The sequence below is a fragment of the Bos grunniens genome, chromosome 20 (assembly GCF_055505025.1).
Source record: "Bos grunniens cultivar Pamir isolate PY7600 chromosome 20, Bosgru_T2T1.0, whole genome shotgun sequence".
Classification (NCBI taxonomy): domain Eukaryota; kingdom Metazoa; phylum Chordata; class Mammalia; order Artiodactyla; family Bovidae; genus Bos; species Bos grunniens.
In genome coordinates this window covers 5442710-5461255 of record NC_141184.1, presented here as the reverse complement: position 1 = coordinate 5461255, position 18546 = coordinate 5442710, and the positions used below count along the sequence as shown (strand labels likewise).

Genomic DNA, 18546 nt, shown 5'->3' with positions numbered 1-18546 from the left:
GGTAGGTGAGTGGACCATATTCTGTACAATTCAGAGTCACCTAGATGGTGGAGGCAAATTTATAGATTCTAGTATTAATTCCGTTATTTTGAAATGCAACCAGCAGGGGGCAGTGTGAGCCTGAAAAGCATCACTGCTCAGAATCAAAGGCCTAACTGAACAGCCACCAGCTCTGTGCCAGCATTTACGGCAAACTCGCCTCACTGGCCGGCACACAGCTTAGCCTCAGCCTCAGCTCCACTCCACCTGTCCCTGCAGCAGCTAATGGATTTATTCTGAAGCTGAGCCCCTGTCTACTGACCTTCCTGAGTGTCATTAAAAGGCTCAGGAATCTGAGTGCACGGCCCACTGTGACAGCCTCGAGCTGTGAATTTCAACAAGTTAAACCAACATTCAGCTTGCTGGTCCTACCAGTGCCCCGCGGGCACATGCGGCCAGCCCACTGGACCCAGCAAACAGCACCACCCGCGCTACTGGACAGTGACGGTCGGGAAGAGGACCATCGGGTCCAAGTCCCGGCAGAAGCACGGCAGCTGAAAGCGCTCAGAGTGCAGCGGCCGTGGCGCAAGCGCGGCTCCTAGGCTGCAGGCGTGTCCGGGCTCAGGAGCCCTCACGCAGGCTCAGCGCCGTGGTCCTGCTGCTCTCTGGCCTTCTCCCTCCTGTTTCCCCGCCTGAGCGCTACCCAGGCCAAGCAAGTGAGCCATGACCTCCGTGAGCCCCGGCATGGATCAGACGTCTCAGTGGGCACAGCGCAGAGGTGGGAAGGGCTGGGCACCAAGGGGGTGGAGCTGACAGTGGCCGCCCTGCCCAGGCCCGGGTGGCCTGCGCAGGGTCACTGAGCCGGGCACCCGGCATCACGAGAGTGAGCAGTGGTCACACTACAAGGCTGCCGGGACAGTTCAGGTAAGCGGGAGGAAATAACTTAAGGACACAGCTCATGCTTAGTTCTAAAAAAAAAAAAAAAGGTCCGACACCTCGGGCAGAAGGGCTCTAAGGGCAGCGTGAGGGAGGCGCAGCTAGGAGCAGCAGAGAGAGCCCCACCTGCCCGTGGGCCCTCATGGGGCCCCCCCAGAGGCACACCAAGGAGACCCCAGGGTGCAGGGCGCTGGGCCCAGCCGCTCCACCATCAGCAGTGCCGACGGTACCGAGACAAGTCTCAACACAAAACCCTCAGCACCACCACAGACACAGAACAGAGGAGCAGCGCTGTGCGGCCAGAACACAGCAGAGGGGCTGACAAGTGTAAATGGCACGATCGTGCCTCGATTCACGCAGAGACCACACATTAGAAACGCAGCGTAAGGACAGGTCATCAGCGCGGCACAGCCTTTAATACTCAGGTTTCCTGATAGGTTTTTCCACGCTACTCAACAAAATACGGGCAACAGATAAAAACAAAACACCAACTTTTCATCACTCAGGAAAAAGCTCTTATTTTTTTTTTTTCCCATATGTGGGACTTGACTTTTTTTCTGAGACAGATTTTTCAGTATAAATGACAGTCAAGAACGAAGAAAAGGTTTTCACTGTCTTTCAAGGCATGTCTTTCAATTTTTCTGAACATAATGTTTCTTCAGGGTTAGGTCAATATATACTTGATTGATAAAATGAGATAAGCCCTCTAACAGTTACAACAGACACAAAAAAAACAGATGCAAAGGAAAAAAGTATTGATCAAAACAGTTTCATCATCAAGATTAGAAGTCAATTTCTACTACATCAAAACAGAGCTGGGCAGGGACAGCAAAGACCTGGAAGCCGAGAAGCAACTGGTCAGAACACCAGGGAACAACGACCCCCACGTCAGCCTCAAGGTCAAGGGTTCTTGAGACAAAGCGTACTCACCTGCAGAAAGCTAATGGCCATTAAAATGAGGCTGTACGAGCTAATCCCGCCTGTAAAAACTTCATTCAGGTCCCTCTGCAGGAGGAACTGTTTCAGTACTAAAATCAAGTAAGGCAGCAACGAATATTTCTGCAAATTCCAAAAGAAAGACAGCATCTGGTTATTTACTGTGGCTTTGAAGAGTCCACACTGGGCAGACTCCACGTGCGGACAAGAAGCTCACTTCCTCGTCCTGCTCCTCGGGAGGCTTGAGGAGACCAGGCCTCCTCACCCCATGGGGGCCTGAGAAGAGATCCATGAGGGGCTCACTAGGGCCCTGCTGGGGGCCCCTCCCCAGATGATGGTTTAGTGCAGCTGAGGCGGGGGTCCTGCATGGAGACCCCAGGCCCAGGGGCGCAGGGAGTGAACGGGTGCTTCCTCCAAGTCTCTGCCCCCTCTCAGGCGCTGAGCACAGGGCTCTGTGGGTGCAGCCGTGGGCGAGGGAACGTCCCAGAACCAGCAGGCAAAACGCCCACACTCAGGGGCACCCATGAGACAAGCAGCGGGGTGGGCAGCTCACGAGGCAGGAGGCCAGCAGGACACAACACTGCCAAACGAAGGACAAGGGTGGAGAGCAGGGCGACTGGATCTGTGGAGGGGTGCGGGGCTCAGCCACCCCCGCCGCGCTTCCAGCGCTGCTGGAGCAGAGGGGACTCTGCGGACCAGCCTGACTGCAGAGTGAGCGGCTCCCGAGGAGCGAGGCCTCAAACTGGGGGCAGAGGCAGGGTCCAGACAACGCAGCTCTCTGAACGGGGAAGGATGCTCCACTTAACTGCACCACACACCCGGTCAGAGTCCAGAGTCCCTCAACTCGAGGAACACCTCCCATCCTGAGGCACTGAGACCTCCCCGCAACCCCAGAGAAAGCAAACCTACGCTCCACTATGATGTACTCAACTTGCAAATCAGGCACAATGAGCTGCAGGGATGGCCACTGTGTAATAACTAGAAGGATCTCTATAATGATGCGCAAGTGTATAAAATTATTAGGAAAGGAAGGCAAAGCTGCGAAACAGCTATGTAATTCCAAAGAAATAACACTCTAACGTAAATCCATCTGTAACTGTCTTTCTCATTAAAGATTATCGTTAGTTTAAAGGTTTCAACATTTATAAGGGAAACGTCAGCCAACTTAACAAGCCCCTTATCTGCATCGTGCTAACTTGCGGTGACAGCACCTTCATGTAATTCTTGATGAACTCCGCTGCCCGCACCCCGGTCTCCATGTTAAAGCTGATGTCGACTTTAACTTCTGTTTCCTGGTCTGTGAGTTTTATAATTGGTACCTGCAGAGATTTAATTTAGGGAACTTGCTTTAATAGGCAACATTGTTTATGGTCAGGTATCAAAATGTTTCCCAATTTATACAGAGGGTTTTCTCCTTAAACACAAAAGGAGTTTACACACACACACCCCATACTCATAGGCTAAACCCCCGATCCTGGAAACAAGTAGTAACACTGCCAAACTCACATTCTGGGGGCTGCTCAGGACAGTCAGGCTGAGCCCCCTTGGCTGCTCTGTATGTAAACACCGATGCCTGCTCAGAGGCCAGCAGCCACCCGGCAGGAGGGACAGAGCCACGGAGGGGCGGGGCCAAGACTGAGGCGCATCAGGGAGCAGGCCGGTGACACAGGGCTCCTAGGCTGTGCAGAGCTCTGGGTTTGGACAGACCCTGACACACACACCAGAGAGGCCTGGTCATCCACCTTCTGCCTGAGGGAAGTATGTTTTTTCATATGTGGACATTTTTGGAACAAGAAAGGACCAGGCAAGTTTTTCTTTCTGAAGTGTAACTTGGCACATGGTAACTTTTTCTACGTAATAAATGCCGTGGTTTGATCACTGGGCCCCACTCTCCGCAGAGGCAGCCTCTGAACGTGCCCTGCTTCGGGTATGATTATCCCCTCCTTGCACGGCTTCATAAAGGATGACCCAGGCGTATATTTTAGTGCACGACTAAAGAGTCATGCTTTAAAGTCATGCTTTAACCAGCATCCAAAGAGCTCAGTGTTTGCAGAGTTCAGTGTCTGCAGTACAATGTGCACTTCAGACGGTCTCCAAACATATCGTCAGCTAGAAACCCTAACTACAAAACACCACGAGCACATTCACATGAGCAGTCTTCAAACAGAACCAGTCCCCGCTGTAAACCGTGTCAGCTATCCCCACAGCTGCCGGCAGGTGGCCGTGCGCCCCCTGCTCGGACGGGGCACCCAGCAGCGGCACTCACCGTCGCCTTGTCCAAGACCTTGATGGAGCCCGGCTCAGCCACGTTGTGCTTCCGCAGGGCCTGCTCCAGCAGCTGCAGTGGGGGGCGCTCCCACTTCCCAAAGACCACTAGGTCGATGTCACTGGACGGAAGAGAGGCGAGCGTGAACCCCTGCTCCCCTGTCTGCATGGCAACACACCGGCTGCAGGCCCACAGTGCTTCCAGGGCCGACATCATCCCACCAGCCTCTCCCTCTTAGTGAGAGAAAACGAAGTTTGTGAACTACTTGTAACAGGTGGAGAGCAGACGCTGACCGACTCGCCACACCACAAGGGGCCTGCGGAGGCCTGGCCCTCCCATATGGACTCCTGTGGTGGATCCAGCTCCCCACCAGCCTCGCCAATGCCACCCCAAAAATCCTGAGGCTGCAGTCTCTTTAGTCTCCGAGGATTAAACTGGCTTAGCAGAATGCAAGTTTTTAATAAAATGATGCACGTAAAACTAAACATTAAAAAACCCTTTAAGAGGAAACGCTGGAGAGTGGCTTTAAAATGCAAACACCTGTTTGATGTTTTCTATCAATTAAAAATCCTCACAAAATCCTATTCAAATGCAATTTTGCTTGAAGTTTCATTAAGATGTAAAAGCAACTTGTCAAAAGCATCCAAAGAGCTCAGACTGTTTCTGCTGCATGTGCTCCACGGCTCCCATCTTCCCCATCCCCTCCTTTCTCATCTTCTCTGCAGCCCATCCCAGTAAGTGCAAGAGGAAAAAGGCAAAGCAATCAATGATCGTAACAGTAAAGTAAATGTTTGCTTCCTGCAATTTTCCCCCTGTGCTCTGTGGCTTTCTCCTTTAGCTTACATTTCCAGTCTCAGATTTGCACACAAGAAAGCTGCTTTCAGCCTTCAGCACGCACAAAGATGCCACCCCCTGGCCCCAGCTTCGTCCACCACACCCTCATCTGTGCGGAGTGGGCGCTCACCTGGTGGGAAGGTAGAGACCGGTGCTGAAGCTGCCGAATATCTGCACCTGCAACAGAGGGCACTGCTCAGACCCGGGACGAGCGGGCAGCGCCCGCCGCCACTGCTCATTTGGCTCCTGCCCGGGGCCCCACTGACCGGACAGCATCCTCTCAAGCCTTAAGTTAAAAGCCTGCCCCAAAAGGAATTCTCCAAAGCTCAGAATCAAAGAACGAAACAGCCCCTTGCGGTGCCCACAGCCGCATGGCGCTGGTCTCCAGGCTGTGGACAGCACAGCGCTCTGTCCCAGGGCACCCAAGGGCAGGGATGAAACTGCTGCGGTAGGGACGAGGACACCAGGGCACCAGAGGGCCATCTCCCACTGCCTCCCACATGCCCAGGGCCCATGGAGCGCCTCCAAGAGCACATGTAGTTCACTCACTGGGGAAGCAGTTTGCAAGCAAACACTTCCAGGATTCACACAATGGAACCCTGCTACGAAGTCTGATGCGGGAAGGGGTAAACTTATCTTAGGGTACATTACAAACAAGGAAAATAATCACAAGATTCCAAAAAAGAATTCCCCAAGGCAGACAGTCTTCACACTTGAAGACGTCAGAAACTCAGAACCACCAGTGGGGGTGGGGGGTGGCGAGCTGAGGAGAGTCCCGGGGTCCCCCTCGGCAGGGGCATGTGCATCTCTAACAAGCTCCAGGTGAGGCCGCCGCCCTCCCAGCACTGCAGCAGGGGGCTCAGCCCGCCAGGTCTGCACAGGCCCGCAGACAGGATGTCCGCAGTGACACGGCACGGCGCATATACCCACATCGGCCGTCGGCCAGAGGTCCTTAACCACGGTCTCGATCCTCCTCACCACTTCTCTTCTCATGGCAGCTTCTTCAGGACAAGGGGACATGAAGTTATAAAAGTCAATTATTTCCTCGTGAAGTCTAGCGGACAAAAGAGAAACACACTGGAGTTACCATTAGATGCAACCACACGGCTCGTTCTGTTATCAGATCAGCGTGACACAAAAGCTATCACTGGCCACTTAAAATCCAGTTTCTTGTTTCCTCTTGAGAGTACAGGGTGAGATGACCCCTCTGTGGGGAGGCAGTATGGTTCAGCACCCCAGAGTAACACGAGTGCATTGCACCAAAGCTTCTGACTGGCATCTAACGTCTTATCCGAAAGAAACGTCTCAGTGACTTGATGTTAAGAAACTGAGAAGGTGAAGGGTGCTCCCAACGGAGGCACGACAGGGACCCCAGTTACCCAGGGGTCTCACCTCAGCCGGGTGTGCTCCAGGCCCAGGGGTGCCCTCACGGCGGGCTCTGAGACAGGCCAGGCCAGGAGAAGACACCTGACCTCAGGAGCCTGGCAGGCCCGAGTCTCAGCGGCCAGGTCTGCCCGACCCACTGAGACAACGCCCCAGATCGGCAACAAGGGCCCAGGCCACAACTCGGGAGCCAGCGACCAAGGTGTGAGGGACACCAGTCAGTTCAGCCCTCCCCTACTCCATCGTTTCTAACAAAGATATAAAATAAAAAGCAGTGGTTTGAGGAGAGACTGGCGGGCTCCGAAAGCCACCTCGTACCCCAGCCCCCAGAGTCACTCCTCTGCCAGTCCCCTGGGGGGGGGCAACGTAGGGTCATCGTTCTGCTGGAAGGAAGACATGTCACCCTCAGTTACTTTGCAGGATTAAAGATAAGGGAGCAAATAACCTACTCCCAGAAATTATGTATCAAGTCAAATCTACTTGGTTCCCTTCCAAGTTTGATTACTAGTAAGGAAAAGGCAATGGCAACCCACTCCAGTACTCTTGCCTGGAAAACCCCATGGATGGAGGAGTCTGGTAGGCTGTAGTTCATGGGGTCGCTACGAGTCAGACATGACTGAGCAACTTCACTTTCACCTTTCACTTTCATGCATTGGAGAAGGAAATGGCAACCCACTCCAGTGTTCTTGCCTGGAGAATCCCAGGGACGGGGGAGCCTGGTAGGCTGCCGTCTATGGGGTCGCACAGAGTCGACACTGAAGCGACTTAGCAGCAGCAGCAAGGAAAAGAAGATAAAGTGAAATTCATTCATTAATAATATCAACATCAGCTCAGTAGTGAGCAGACAGTCCACCTGAGAGCAGGCACGACTTGACGGAGCCATCTGGTGCCTAGCCACGAAGGTGAGGCCAGACGGCTGACATCTCGTCCTCCACCAACTCAGCTCACAGCCAGCTGTGGCTCTCTCGCCCGCAGGATCACCTCCCCACAGCTCACCTGCACTGACAGTCCTAGGACTCAGTTTACAAGTGACATGAAGCCACTGAAAGCCCAGACAGGTCGGAGCAAGAGACAAACCCTCAACACCCTTGTTCACGGCACATCAGCAGTGTCGGCAAGGCCACCACTGACCGGGGACCTAACTTGGAGCCCACCATGTCTAATTTTCCAAACAAAACATCACCCCAAGCTGCTACTGCTTAAGCCATGAGTCCAGTTTTTAGTCAATCAGAAAAGGTAGTAAGTCACACCACACTGAAATGCAGTAATTTTACCAAAACAGCAATCAAATTTCCAAGACTTAGGGGGTAAAGCTTCTAATCATCTCAACAATGACTGAGAGCCAATGACATCCTGAGCCTTTTCCCGCAACCCTTCCAGCGGCTCAGATGGCACGTCGTGAGAGCTGTGAGCCACAATTCCCCGAGCTCAGCACGGTCATCAGCATGACCAGACGTGCCAGGTGAGTGACCACGCCAGGGACCCTCCTGCTATTGAGGACGTCAGCCCTCACCCCCAGCACCTGCCGGGAGGCTGCACACACCCCTGGGTCACCCGTCCGTCGGTGAGCAGTCAGCCCACCCCGGCACCAGGAACACAGGCTCCCCTGCAGCTCAGCGCTGTGGGTAAGAGCAGAGCACAGAGGTGCAGAGACGCTGACTGAGGACACAGGCCTGGAGGAGCCAGGCAACTGGCTGGAAGACTTGGAAGAACAGCAGAGCCGATGTGGTCAAATCCGAGCTCACGTTCCACACATTCAGCATGTGAAAGCATCAGGAGACAGGCCACTCCAACCCCCCAGACGCCACCACAGAGTGGAAAGGACAGTCGTGCGAGACACAGCCACACACCGCCACCCCTCAGCCTCCCGAGGCCTGCCCTCAGGGCCGCATGTGACCGGCGGCGGCGTCAGACGGCTGTTGACTTGCCTTGTCCTGTTCCACCGTGAGACACTGAATGCGTGTCTGCTGCTGCTAAGTCGCTTCAGTCATGTCCGACTCTGTGTGACCCCAGAGACAGCGGCCCACCAGGCTACCCTGTCCCTGGGATTCTCCAGGCAAGAACACTGGAGTGGGTTGCCATTTCCTTCTCCAATGCATGAAAGGGAAAAGTGAAAGTGAAGTCGCTCAGTCCTGTCCGACTCTTCTCGACCCCATGGTCTACAGCCTACAAGGCTCCTCTGTCCATGGGATTTTCCAGGCAAGAGTACTGGAGTGGGGTGCCATTGCCTTCTCCAGAATGCGTGTCTGAGATACGTAATAAATCGCATCTGTAAATTCACGACTGTTGTAGCACGTGTCAGGAAGAGGATGCTTGCTTTGCCTCTGGGAACAGAAGGGATCTTGCTGGAGGCCTGGCTGGACAAGAAGGCTCTGGTCCACCCTGGGGCTCTTCCTCCGGGAAGGCAGGGCCCCTCAAGGTACTGCTGTGGCTCTGGAATGGGAGGCCCCATCGGTGCACAAAGACATGACAAGGTCTGACAATCATCTGGACAGATTCAGAAAGCCCTGAAGCTGCCTCCTCTGGCTCGGGCTCTCAGAGGAACCCTGAGAGGAAGGAAGCTCCAAGGGCAGGAGAGGGCTGGGGGCCAGGCAGAGCTGCCCCACAGGGCCTGCGGGCGGGAGGAGCAGTGCCCCCACCCCCACTAGGCATGAGGTGGCCAGGAGTCCGGCTCAGCCAGGGGAACACGACCTTCAGGACAGGGCACCTGCTCACGGCCTGTCTCAGCAGTGGCTTGTAGCAGGCACTCCATCAATACTCGTGGGATCAATCACGTTTTGATCAAATACATAGTTTGCTGATGACCTCATCACCGAAGACCTGGCCTTCCCTATACAATGTCATCAAAAACGAGTATCCAGAAGGTGTTTGACTTCGGCACTGGATAACTCAATGCATGAGTACAAGTCACTTAAACGGCCAAGTATCCTAGGAAAAGGTACACAGTCCTAAATAAAACAGCTGGGATGTTGTTATTCAATATGGAAATGAGTTTGAGTAAGCTCCAGGAATTGGTGATGGACAGGGAAGCCTGGCGTGCCGCAGTCCACGGGGTTGCAGAGTCAGACACGACTGAGCGACTGAGAGACTGAACTGACACCACAAGAAGCATCCATCAGCCTGAGAAACGACCTGTGACGGGCGGAACAGCACACTCCCACACGGAGCGCTGCCGACCGCACCAGCATCAGACACATGGCGGGGCCTCCTGACGATCACCGCTTCCGAGAGTGAACACGCACGCACCTTCAGTTCTCCAAAGGGTTTACAGCACTATGGCCAGGAAGAGGTTTCATCTTTTCTACTCAATAATGAAAATGAGCATGGTTGCTCTTCTCTTCTCACGCAGCAAAATCTCTAACGAGTCTCAGAGCTGACAAGACCTCTGCGTAAAAACCACACTCGAGTCTCGCATCAGCATGCAATTTAGTCATCATGTCTCCGGGGGCCCGCGTCACCCGTTCCCACACCTCTCAAGGAAAATTTCTATGCTGTGACCGTTGCGGGACCATCTCCTCTATCATGATCAGAGAAGCGGGATCACAAAACCGACCGGAGCGACGATAACCTGGAGGGCCCAGGTGCTTAAAAGATCATGGACCTCCTGCTCCTACAGGTACCAGGGAGCCCCGACAGAAGCCCCAGGGGCCTTCTCAGAGAGTTTAAGGGCGGTGCACCCACAGCCCTTTCGCCTGCCCTTTCCCCGGTCCTGGCACTCTGGGGTCAGGGAACCATCACTCTGTGACTTTCCCTCTCTGCAAACTCAATCCTGACACAGTAGCTAAAAAAAAAAAAGGAAGGCAGATTCCTGCCTCGTTCTACATCTGAAAACGTAATACAGAGGCAGAGGTAAAGTTTTAAATGAAAATATCAAACAGAAGAAAAATCAAAGGGACCTACCTCAGACCTCCAGACTCCACCACAAACACGACAATCCCAAAGACTGAGACAGCCGAGTCATCGCAAAGAAATTCTATCCAAAAACATGTGGTGTGTAAACTGTCAGCTACACGTGGCAGAAACAGGAAGGATTTGTTCAGAAAGACCAAGGCACTCTCAGACTGAACCTCACACCCTGGGGTCAGCTGATCACGGGTCTGACTGAACGAAGGTTCCCTCACTGAGCCTGAAACACCTGGGCTCTGGCGCGCGCGCGCACACACACACACACACACACACACACACACACACGCTCTGTGTTCATGTAACTCAGGGAAAGGTCCAAGAGGCCACAAGCCAAGGCCACCGGGCTTCCTCCTCCAGGTGATCAACAAGCTGGCAAGAGTGACCACCCCCTACTCTATAGACACCTGGGTGCTGCTGGAATTTGGGGGTTTATTAGAATATACTCATCTACGTATAAATTGAAAAGTGAACAGGACTGCCTTGGTGTCCAGTGGTTAAGACTCTTAAGTTTCCACTGCAGGGGGTGTGGGCTTGGGTCCCTGACTGGGGAACAAAGAACCCGCATGCCACATGGTATGGCCAAAAAATAATTTAAATTGTGTATAATTTTTTAAAAATGATAATGTTTAAAAAGTGATAAGGAAAAAAGATGCATTTTAGAGGAAACCCAACTGAGGAAGCACATACAAGTTCACTCATGAGTGTGCTCATTACACCATTAATTGTATTTAACATCCGGAAATAACACTAAAGTAGAACAGGAAATAGCAAGCCACTCCAGTATTCCTGCCTGGGAAATCCCATGGACAGAGGAGCCTGGCGGGCTACCGTCCTTGGGGTCGCCAAGAGTCAGACAGCATTGAACAGCAACTGTTAAAAGTAAGCGTTACAGTTCTTGATATAATTTATATATACACACACTGCTACATTCACAAAACTGTGACTTAACAGCTCAACAAGACCCTGGTAAACAACGGTGCCTGATTAGAGCATTTTCCAAGTAACTGATGTAACTTGTAATTGGGCAAAGACTATTATTGTTCCATCATCACGAAAATGTACTATATTCCCTTAACATTTCAATGTGTCTAAAATTGGGATGCATCTTTCAATCAATGGCTGAGCATCAAACCAATTCAGAATTAAGTATTTTTCTTTCTTCACGGCATGTTTCATAACAGTACACCTCTAAGCTGGCTAATGAACAGAAAGTTGTCTATATGAAGTTTATATTTCAATTTCAAATGGGTCGAGTTCCTGCAAGTAACGGCACCTCAGATCCAAAGGAACACGTGAATTAGAAGCTGGCCACAAGGCACCATGGGGAGGCAGAGAAAGCCACAGAGGGTCACGGGGTGTGAGGCCTGACTGTGACTCTGCAGACACGAGGTGGAGAATCAACTCCAGACACCTCTGCACAACACAGACCTCACCCTCACGTAAGGAGACCCGAGTGTCCTTGCGGCCCACTGCAGGGTCTAAAGGGGTCACCCCACAAGCAGCGGAGCCCGGGACAGCTGCCTATGGAGGCAGCTCTAGCCTCTGGAGAGGTGCCGTCAGCTGGGACGTGGTGGGAAGCCTTGCTGGCAGGTGCACAGGAGGAACTAGAGGGCAGCCTCACGTCGTGTCTGCGAGGCGGGCTCTGACACACTCCAGCCCTGGCGACAGGCCAGGCAGACCACACGCAGCTTCAATAGTCAGAGCGGAAGAATCTCAAACAGACACAACACAACGGAGCAAGTCCTGAACTGATGCCCTTCCTGGCTATTTTAAGGAAGATGAAAATGGTGAGACCAGAGTTTTCGGTGAATTTTAATTAAGGAACTGCTAGAAAACAAGCCTCTGAGACATTTCTTACAATCACTCTCTTGTAAGAGTTCAAACCTACTCAAAAGGTAGCGACTTTTCAATTTTTAGTACATTAATTAGCCAAATGAATTTTTGCATTTGTTTCAGTATCTATTTAGTAAATACATGGCTGCTGTCCATATTTATGAAATCCAAGTCAATGAGTGTTTTTAAAGAGCAGAAGACAGAGTATTAAGTTGGGTACCAAACTATGTCATTTCACAGCTAATACAGCTATTCATGAGAACAGATGACCCATTCCAGGAGGAGGATTTTCGCCTGCAGAAGCTGAGCTGGCAGGATTATATGGCTTCCAACACTGGCTAAATCTGAACCAATGCCAGCGAGGGCTGGCTGGTTCTGAAGGGGGCGCCTGGCAGCAGCACCGCCCCAGCCCGGGGCCCTGGCACCCAGCCCCAGGCAGAAAGGCTCCTTCTCCCGCTGCCAGCACGGCACAGTCTGCGAGTGGCTCCATGGAGACATCTCTGCACTCAAACAAGAGGATAGGCGACGCACCACAGCAGGCAGGAGACGATTCCACAGGGACTAGAATCGAGGATAGCGAAACGTGCTTCAAACAGTGTGGGCAGGGGCGGGGCAAACGGGAAGGCCCAGTGGCGGCTGCTGCAGGTCTGCGAGGGGGAAGCACAGAGGGCTGCCTGTTCCCCTACATGTGAGATCCCCATGGCTTTTTCCAAGGAAAGCCACGGTCAGAAGTCAGACTTCATTCATCGCTTAGCGGGAAAAGAAAAACGAGATGAATGAATACGACCTCCTCCAGCTCGGTGACAGGACATTTCGGTGCCCAAGCCCACGAGCACCGCGCTCTCGGGCACTCAGTCGTCTGACTTGCCCATCCCGTGCTCCCCACGCCCCGGCCCCCGCCCCCACTGCCCCCCTACTGCTGACTACGAGTCACCCTCCCTTTCACACCCTCCCTTTCACACCCTCCATGAACCTGGTCAATTCCAAATGCCTGTGGAAAGCCAGGCTTTTTGATTACAGTGAAAAAGGCAAAAGAACTTACTAGAAGCCGTCTTCCACTGTTGATGTATTCTCATTCTCTCCCTCTCCCACTCCTTCCAGCTCTCCTTACAAGCCTTGATAAGCCAGTGGTTTCTCAGAAACCGGAGTGCCCTCCCTCAGCTCCACAATGTTCATGCTCTGCATTTCTGCCACCAACAGCACCTTGGTGAAAAGATCTGGAGTGAACCACTGGAGTCTTAGAGGAGATTTTCAAGCCACCTGAATGCTCTTACAGCAAGAGCCCAGTGCCCGACCGCCCACGGCACAGACAGGCCTGCACCCCCGTGGCTACAAAGCACAGGCTCCTGGACAGACAGACCTGCACGGGATGACCAAATGACTTCTATTTTGGGGGTGGACAATCCTTTCTAAAACACAGTTAGTGAGCTAATTACAAATCATTTGCATTTATTTTTAAATAATATTACAGACCAATTACTATCTCTACCAACTATTTAGAACACCGTGAATGAGACTGTCAAAGGTTAACTTTTTAACCTAAGCTCAAAAGTGTAAGGAGACTGAAACCACAAGCCCGTGTGCCTCCAGAGCGCTCTGGGTTGTCGCCGAGCCAGGGCTCCCACTGCCTGCCTGCGGGCCGCACCTCGGCCTCGTTGCATCCGCCAGCACCCACCTGGGCCCAGGGCTTCCTGAGAGCACAGCGCTGCAGGAAGCTGCGGGACCTCCAGAGTGCAGAGGGAGGCCCCAGGGGAGCTGCTGCCAGGGGAGGGTCCTGAGGGCTGAGTGACTGGAAGAGGAGGAGGAGGAGGACGTAGTGACGGACGGGGGGCCCTGGGGCGCCAGGCCAGGCCAAGGCCAACCCAGGACAACGAGAGGGCCAGGCCAGAGGGCTCTGCAGCTCAGGAATCGTCAACTCTGTCACCCTGGTCCATGCAAACTCAGCTCTTGGCAGAAGCAAGCTTTCGGACTTCCCTGGTGGTCCAGTGGTTAAGAATCTGCCCGCTCATGCAGGGGCCACGGGTTTGACCCCTGGTACAGGAAGACCCCACATGCAGCAGGGCAACTAAGCCTGCAGACCACATGACGGAAGCCAGGCACCTGAGAGCCAGCGCTCCACGAGGAGTAGCCCCTTGCTGGCCACAACGAGAGAAAGCACTCTCAGCAACAAAGATCCAGCACGGCCAAAAATAAATTTTTTTTTTTTTTTAAAAGCAAGCTTTCTCTCTCCTTCCCTCCAGAGATCTGTCCTGGGATGACTCACACAGAACTGCGTGCAGGCGACGTCCAAGCACCTGAACTGAAGGGAAGCAGAGGTGCCTCTGTGTGGATCAGGGGAAGCACCTCTTCCCCCTGGCAGACCAAACCCAACCATACTGCACACACCAAGCAAGGGCCCTGGGGCCCCGAGTAGCCTGAGAATCACAACTATCTCCTCTTCCTCACAGAAGCAAGCAAGAGGTCAGATATCAGAAGCTCTTAATTAAGCATGGCAGAGGCAGTTAATTTAAGGCATGTCTTCTCAAACCCACTGCAAGAACAAAAAAGACATGCTAACATGATTTCTACACAGAAAATGCTGGTTAAGACACCTGAGAGCTTCCCACAGACCAGGACGAAGCCAACCTCAGCATTTCACAGACATGTGAGCAGAGATTCCAGTGGTTACAACTGCTCAGAACCATCACTCTGCCGGGATGCACCACAGCCACCAGCTGGAGTAAGCCAGCAAGGAACTCCCACTAAGCCAAGTCCTCAACCCGTCACGGGGTGCAAATAACCAGTGGGGCTCAGCCTCCTGACAGTGGGGTCCTGAGGAGCCCACATGCCCTCCAGGACCCACAGTCTGGAGGAGCTCACAGCCAAGGGGCTGCCAGGGCAAACGGTGCCAAGAAGACCCCTGGGTGAGCCACACGCAACAGCTCGGGACCCCGCCACCCAGCCCTGCACGGCAGCCGCAGCACAGGCCCTTCAGGCCGCAGGGCTCAGAGGGAACTGCCCAGCCCTGCTCCTGGCTCCAGGAGCTGGATCACTTCTCAGATGGAGACAGCTACATCTTCTGTCCTATTTCCAGATGTGCTTACACTCATGAAGGTAAGCTGGGTAATCTTCTGGGCAGCAATACGGTTAAGAGTCTGGGAAGAGGACTACTCTGGGAGACTGCACAGTACTGTCCGCGTTGCCAGCATTTTCACTAGTGTCTCCCAAGTAGTCTTTGTTGTTCAGCTGCCAGTTCGTGTTCAGCTCTTTGTGACACCGTGGACTTCGGCAGCCAGGCTTCCCTGGCCTTCACTGTCTCCAGGAGCTTGCTCAAACTCATGTCCATCAAGTCAGTGATGCCAGCCAACCATGTCATCCTCCGTCGCCCCCTTCTCCTGCTGTCAATCTTTCCCAGCATCAGGGTCTTTTCCAATGAGTCCACCCTTCCCACCAGGTAGCCAAAATATTGGAGCTTCAGCATCAGTCCTTTCAGTGAATATTCAGGACTGATTTCCTTTAGGATTGACTGGTTGGATCTCTGTGCAGTCCTACGGACTCTCAACAGTCTTTTCCAGCACCACAATTCGAAAGCATCGATTCTTTGGCACTCAGCCTTCTTTATCGTGGAACTCTCACATCCATACGTGACAACTGGAAAAACCAAAACTTTGATTATATGAACCTTTGTCAGGAAAGTGATGTCTCTGCTTTTTAATACACTGTCTAGGTTTGTCATAGCTTTTCCTCCAAGGAGCAAGCATCTTTTAATTTCATACCTGCAGTTACTGTACAGTGACTGTGGAGCCCAAGAAAATGAGATCTCCCACTGCTTCCACTTTTTCACCATGTATTTGCTATAAAATGATGGGACGGGGTGCCATTACAGTCTTTCAGGCAAGTATTATTTGATCAGGACTCAAACCCACAGCCGTGCAGCTCATGATCCTGACCTTCAGCCACAGGCTGGGGAATCACGCTCAGCAAGTCACCCAACACACAGACACGGGCAGAAATATGCACAACAGGCTTTTATAAAAAGTGAAAAGTTGTATGTATCTATTCCTAGTTATTTGAGAAACAATGTACATTAATTTTCATCCTGGAAAACTGTTTAAAAGAGCTTTTTGAGACAGGAGGAGCCATTTATCTACAGTTAGATTTAAACAAACATACAAAATGACCCATTTGTGACACATTTAAAGCAACATTAAAAAATAAGAGAGAAATATGTTAAGAACAGAAAAGTAGCATCGGTCGTTTTTGTCCTTATTTTCCGAATTTCTTCAGTAACTACTGTACTGCTTTTATAATGGAAGCCAAGAGAACGCGTCCCCATGCAGGGTTAGTGACTGACTTCACTCCAAAGACCAAAGTCAGACACTGCTGAGCTTCGCTTCTCTTCAGGCGGGCCACCTTCAGCCTTCACATTAAGGCCAAACCCACGCACGCGCTCCCTCTGGCTGGGCCCTTGCCCGGCACCCTGGGGGCCCAGGGGCCTCCTCCTGTGCTCATCTCCAACGCCGTGCAGCCCTAGAACTCTGGTTAAAGTACACCCAGGTCACTGGCTTATTAGCAGAGAGACAAGGCTTCTAAGAAAGCCAACCTACAAGCCCAGAACCACCTCTGCGGACGTGGATGACTGACCGGAGGGGACCAGTGAGGAAGGGGATGTCCACCACCCCTGCTGGTCTTTCTGGCCACTCCATACCAGGGACTGCGGCTGGCTCCCCGCTGGCCGGCTCCTGTCAACAGTGCTGCTGCCAGAGGGCTGTGCCCGGTGGGACTCAGGCTACATACAGATGTCACATGTGTGCTCCGTCGTGTCTGGGTCTATGGGACCCCGTGGACTGCAGCCCACCAGGCTCCTCTGTCCATGGGATTTCCCAGGCAAGAATACTGGAGCAGGTTGCCATTTTCTCCTCCAGGGGATCTTCCCAAATTAGAAACTGCTAAAATTCACTAGCAATGTTATCGTATCAGTATTCTTACTAGGTAGACAGTAACTGACACACACACCTGCCTGCTGGGGCCACTCACCTGTGACACACGTTACGAGCACGACCCTCAGAACCCCTCCCCCTCTCACCTTACAGATGCTCAGAGGCTGGCATCCAGCCCAAGCCTCGCAGCCCACACGGAACCTGCTGGCAGGAACCCGAGGTCCACGTGTCTCTGCTTGCACTGCTGCGAGAGCCCCCTGGAGCCTCCGTGCTCCCCAGCACACCCCCCGCTTCCTGCAGACCTCTGCCCAGCCAGCTGCTCTGTCCCTGGCCCCGACCACTGGGCAGCGACGCCAGACACCTTGTGTGCCTCTCCCCAGAGAACGCTGTGTGGCATACCTGATGGAGGGCGTTGCCAACCACCATCCATGTTCCTGGGACCCAGGGGGGGCACTCGGTGAGCCTGAGCCCGCTCCCGGCAGACCACGGACATGACCACGTGGGCGCTTGTCACCGCCAGGCGCCTGTGCGCTGCTGGCCACATGAGAGCCAAGTCTCCCCACACGCCCGTGTGTCAGCATTTCTCAAAGTCCACTGTAATTAAAGCTACTTAATTTCACGGTATCCAGTATTTGTGTATACATCAAAGTCAAGTGTGACCTATGATACCAGAAGAATAAAAACATAACTTTTAACTATCAAATGTTTACTTTTCATTCAATCGGCAAAAGTTCTCGACATGTGTAGAGCAGGCAGTAAATCGTTTATTCCAGTTCTGCCCGGCATGACTGAGACATGTCCATCTCTCGAGTCTCAGGGTCAGGCCTGGGGTTTTGGCTCAAGACACCAGCAAAAGCACACGCCAACCTCCCAAGGCCCCCCCAAGACAACCAGGAAAACATTTTACAGAAAAGGGGGACAACACAACAGTGCTGAAAACTAGTAAAAACAGACAGACAGGCAGGCAGGCAGGGAGGACAAAACACAGAACTCACTGGCCCCGAAGGTTTAGGTCCACACTGAAGACCAGAAAGCAGACGCGAGTCATCGTCTGGCTCCTTCAGCCAACCCCGGTGGAGCAGGCTCTGACCCTAGCTACACAGAGCGCCAGACAGAGAAAAGCAGGCCCTCGTCTCGTGGAGCTGGGTCAGGGGCCGTGGAGGAGGAAGCCAAGCAAGCAACTAAACCAACGTGAAGCACAGCACACCCTGCAGAGATTCCAGACGGTGGCCGTGGCCAACATCACGGCTACTCCATGGTGTGGAGTCAGGGGCAGCCTCCCAATGAGCTGGTGCAAGAGCTAGGACAGAGGGCAAGACGCAGCCAGACGTTCAAAGATCAGGGCAGCCCTGGAGGCCAGAAGAACCTGGCACCGCCTGGAGCAGAGAGAGCCTGGGGCCGACACACCAGCAACGAGTGCCAGCCACCCCTGGGCTGACCTCACCTCAGAGCAGACGGACGCCAGGCCTGGAGACCCCCCATGAAAGCACGGGAGCTGGGCCCCAAGAAGCCGAGCTCTTCAGGGAACAGGCTTCAAGCCCCAAAAGGTGGCCC

The 18546-nt window shown here is 53.1% G+C and overlaps 1 protein-coding gene across 2 annotated transcripts in view; it reads right to left on the bottom strand.

Annotated features, from left to right (window-relative positions):
- The window catches only part of TENT4A (terminal nucleotidyltransferase 4A), a 41603-nt gene that overhangs the window by 10070 nt on the left and 12987 nt on the right, over positions 1-18546 (bottom strand). For both annotated transcript variants that reach the window (XM_086361163.1, XM_086361164.1), the window contains exons 2-6: positions 5882-6005; positions 5082-5128; positions 4118-4238; positions 3063-3170; positions 1846-1974 (exon numbers count right to left, since the gene is read on the bottom strand). In XM_086361163.1, the coding sequence (XP_086217289.1) occupies positions 1846-1974; positions 3063-3170; positions 4118-4238; positions 5082-5128; positions 5882-6005 (529 nt within the window). The remainder of the gene's footprint in view (positions 1-1845; positions 1975-3062; positions 3171-4117; positions 4239-5081; positions 5129-5881; positions 6006-18546) is intronic.